Source organism: Tupaia chinensis, unplaced genomic scaffold (assembly GCF_000334495.1).
Source record: "Tupaia chinensis unplaced genomic scaffold, TupChi_1.0 Scaffold148065_1, whole genome shotgun sequence".
Lineage (NCBI taxonomy): Eukaryota > Metazoa > Chordata > Mammalia > Scandentia > Tupaiidae > Tupaia > Tupaia belangeri.
In genome coordinates this window covers 323,392-326,378 of record NW_006207915.1, presented here as the reverse complement: position 1 = coordinate 326,378, position 2,987 = coordinate 323,392, and the positions used below count along the sequence as shown (strand labels likewise).

Below are 2,987 nucleotides of genomic sequence, written 5' to 3'. Positions count from 1 at the left end.
GTCTGCATGCCCTTGATCCCTGCGCTGCTGGGCCGGGTTTTACTTTAATCAGAACTCCTGCCCTCTCTCCCACTGGACTCAGGTCCACTAAGGAGGAGGAGCTGGGGGAGGGCCGGCTGGGGGCTGCTGGCAGGGAGGGGACCCGCAGGGACGGAGGCTCAGGTGCCTGCGGGCAGATGGGTGGCGGCCCTGCCATGGCTGCCGGTCTCTGTCCAAGTGTGTGGCTGTGGGTGGGCTTCCACAGCTCCGGCCACGTGCCCCGGCTCCCCGCCATCGCCATGGGCACCTGTCTGCAGAGGGCTCCTTGGGGACCAGCAGGTCTGTCATTCGTATTAGTCGTAGTTCCCTTGATTAAAGCAGCGTTTTAGGCAGAAGGCCCCTTGTGTAATAGGTACACGTAGCCGCGCCCGGTAAAAGGGGGTGGTGGCCTGGAACCCTGGTTACAGGGACCCCCCTCGCCACTCTGCATGTGCACACTGAGCCTCTGGCTCTCCTCTGAGCTGTCTGGCCAAGGGATAATTGGTGGCCAGGAGTAATTACGAGGCCACTGGAGCCCCCAGCCTGGGTGACCCCTGCTCACCTCCCAGCCCACACCCAGCTGAGGCCCTGGTTCCGCAAGTGCATGGTTCCAGCCGTTTTGTGCAGCCCGTTGTGTGTGTGCAAGGGCAGTGCTCGCAGCACGGAGGACGGCATGCAGCAGAGCTTGGGCACAGACTCAGGCCTCCAACCTGTGGGCCTTGCAGAGGTCGGTCGGACTGGCCGCTAGCTGCTGACAGAACAGGGAAGGGGCGTATGGCAGGGCCTGGGCGCAGAGGCCGGCACTGCAGGAGCTGGCGCGGTGTGACTTACCGGCCAGGGTGGCAGGGTGACTGCTGTGGCCGCAGGACCTCGTGGGGAGGGGAGGAGCTGGCGGGACAGTGGTGGCGCCATGGGAGGGCGCGGGGGCCTGCACAGCTGCCCCACGCGGGCGGCCGCAGTTCACACCCATTCTCCGAGTACGTGGGGCACGCACGCCTGCCTGTCATCCAGGCCAGGGTGAGACGTGGCCTCAAAGCCCTGTTGGAGTGCCCCATCCCCCTGACTCACGGAATAAATACGCAGACTTAAACAAAGAGAGGGTGAGTGTGGGCAGAGGGGCAAGCGGGCTGGCGGTGGGAGGGAGGAGGGGAGCAGAGGAGAGTCGGGGGGCGGGGAGGGGCTGTCCGAGGTTGGGGTGACTGGCTCTGTCCCAGCACCTGCCCCAGCACCTGCAGGAAGCCCGTGTCTGTTGGGATGAGGCTGCAGCGGGGCGGCTCACCCCGGCCCCACAGGCAGCTTCCTGGTGCCCTACGTCATCATGCTGTTCGTGGAGGGGATGCCGCTCCTGTACCTGGAACTGGCGGTCGGGCAGCGCATGCGACAGGGCAGCATCGGCGCCTGGAGGACCATCAGCCCCTACCTCAGCGGTGTCGGTACGTGGGCCTCCCGCCTCCCACGCAGAGACCCCCTCTGTGCCCTGGGTGCATGTGGCGGGGGGGGCCTGGGCTCCACCACTGGCTCCAGGCCCGGCTCAAGGCCCGGAGAGAGGCCTCGGCTGGCAGACAGAGGGCGTGGAAGAGGGGCTGGGTGTCCCACCGTCAGGGGTGGCACGGGGGGCAACACCCCTGGGTGCTCCTCCCCTGCTCCCGCCTGGCCATCTGTGAAGGACCATGACTCAGAGTCCTAGCTGGCAAGTCCCTGGGGGGCTCTCAGGCTGCCCCACCCACGAGCCCCTATGTGAACCTACTGTGTGGGTGCTGCCACACTGCACAGGTGCCGAGCCCATCAGCGCCCCCTCCCCACTGGCCGCGGGGCCATTGACCCCTCCGGGGGACAGAAGCCAGGCACACCAAGAGCAAGGAGCTGCTGTGCTCATGCCCCCACCTCCAGGCAGGGTCCTGTCACCCTGCCACGCACAGCCACCATCCAGGGCTGCCCCTACAGCGGGAAGAACTCTGCCCAGCTATGCTCATCCAGAGAGGAGGGCTGGCAGAGCAGAGGGACATTCCAGAAGCCCAGAGGCGGTAGCTTGCATGTGGCCTGGCCTCGGGTGCAGGAGAAACGTGCCCAGCAGCCTCCCAGACCACCTCCCTGCCCAAACTCTTGGTCTTGTGGCTATTAATGTTTAACACAGAAGCCTGTGGTTTTACAACCTGCCTGAGTAAGCAATCACAGAGGGCCTCTCAGAGGAGGCATTTGCTGCGTTATAGGAAAGATACCAGGTGTCCTTGCCAATCAGGGAGGAGCTGGTAAATGTTTGACAGCCACTCTCAGAGCAGGTGGGGCTGGGGAGGCCCTGGCTTGCAGCTTTTGCCAATGCCTGTGATGTAAATACTCCCACCACGTCCGATTTATGTTACTAACGAGGTGCCCCAGCAGGCGGGGATGGGAAGAAGTGGAGACAGTGGCTCTCCGGGGCCAGCTGGGCTGCCTTGGGCACCACAGGTGGCCCACCCTCTCTGTTCCCGGCTCCCACCCTGGCTCCCTGCAGGCCCCACCGCTCCTCACACAACTCCCCCAACCTCGCCTGCCCCTGCTCAGAGCAGTTTGGCACGAGGGACTCCAGCTCCGGTGAGCCAAGGAGAGAGCACCCGCGGCACGGAGCGGCCAGGGCTTCGCACGCGAGGCTTGGAACCTCGCTCGGCCTCTTCCTGCTCGTGGGGCAGGCCGCGCCTGCTTCCTCTCCTGGGAATGGGGAGAATGCCATCATGAGGCCCACGGCACAGACCGCACTTAGAGAACCAGGCGCTGCCACTTGACCTGTGATGGCCACCTGCCCCACACTTAGAGGGGGGGTCGGGGACCAGCCCCTGTGGCACACTCCCAGACACGCGAACCTGGGGCAGGGGGCTTCCGCCTCCCAGGACGGTCCTGCAGGTGCCCCTGGGAGCGTGTGTGGGTGGGCTCGCCCTCAGCGCCACCCCGGTCCCGCAGGCGTGGCGAGGGGCGTGGTGTCCTTCTTTCTGTCC

General features: G+C 65.5%; 1 protein-coding gene across 1 annotated transcript in view; it reads left to right on the top strand.

Moving 5' to 3' along the window:
• The first annotated feature begins 928 nt into the window (after positions 1-928).
• Positions 929-2,987, top strand: part of SLC6A20 (solute carrier family 6 member 20) — a 38,570-nt gene continuing 36,511 nt past the window's right edge. Inside the window, exons 1-3 of the mRNA XM_027768934.1 lie at positions 929-995; positions 1,311-1,451; positions 2,953-2,983. Of these exons, the coding sequence (XP_027624735.1) occupies positions 929-995; positions 1,311-1,451; positions 2,953-2,983 (239 nt within the window). The remainder of the gene's footprint in view (positions 996-1,310; positions 1,452-2,952; positions 2,984-2,987) is intronic.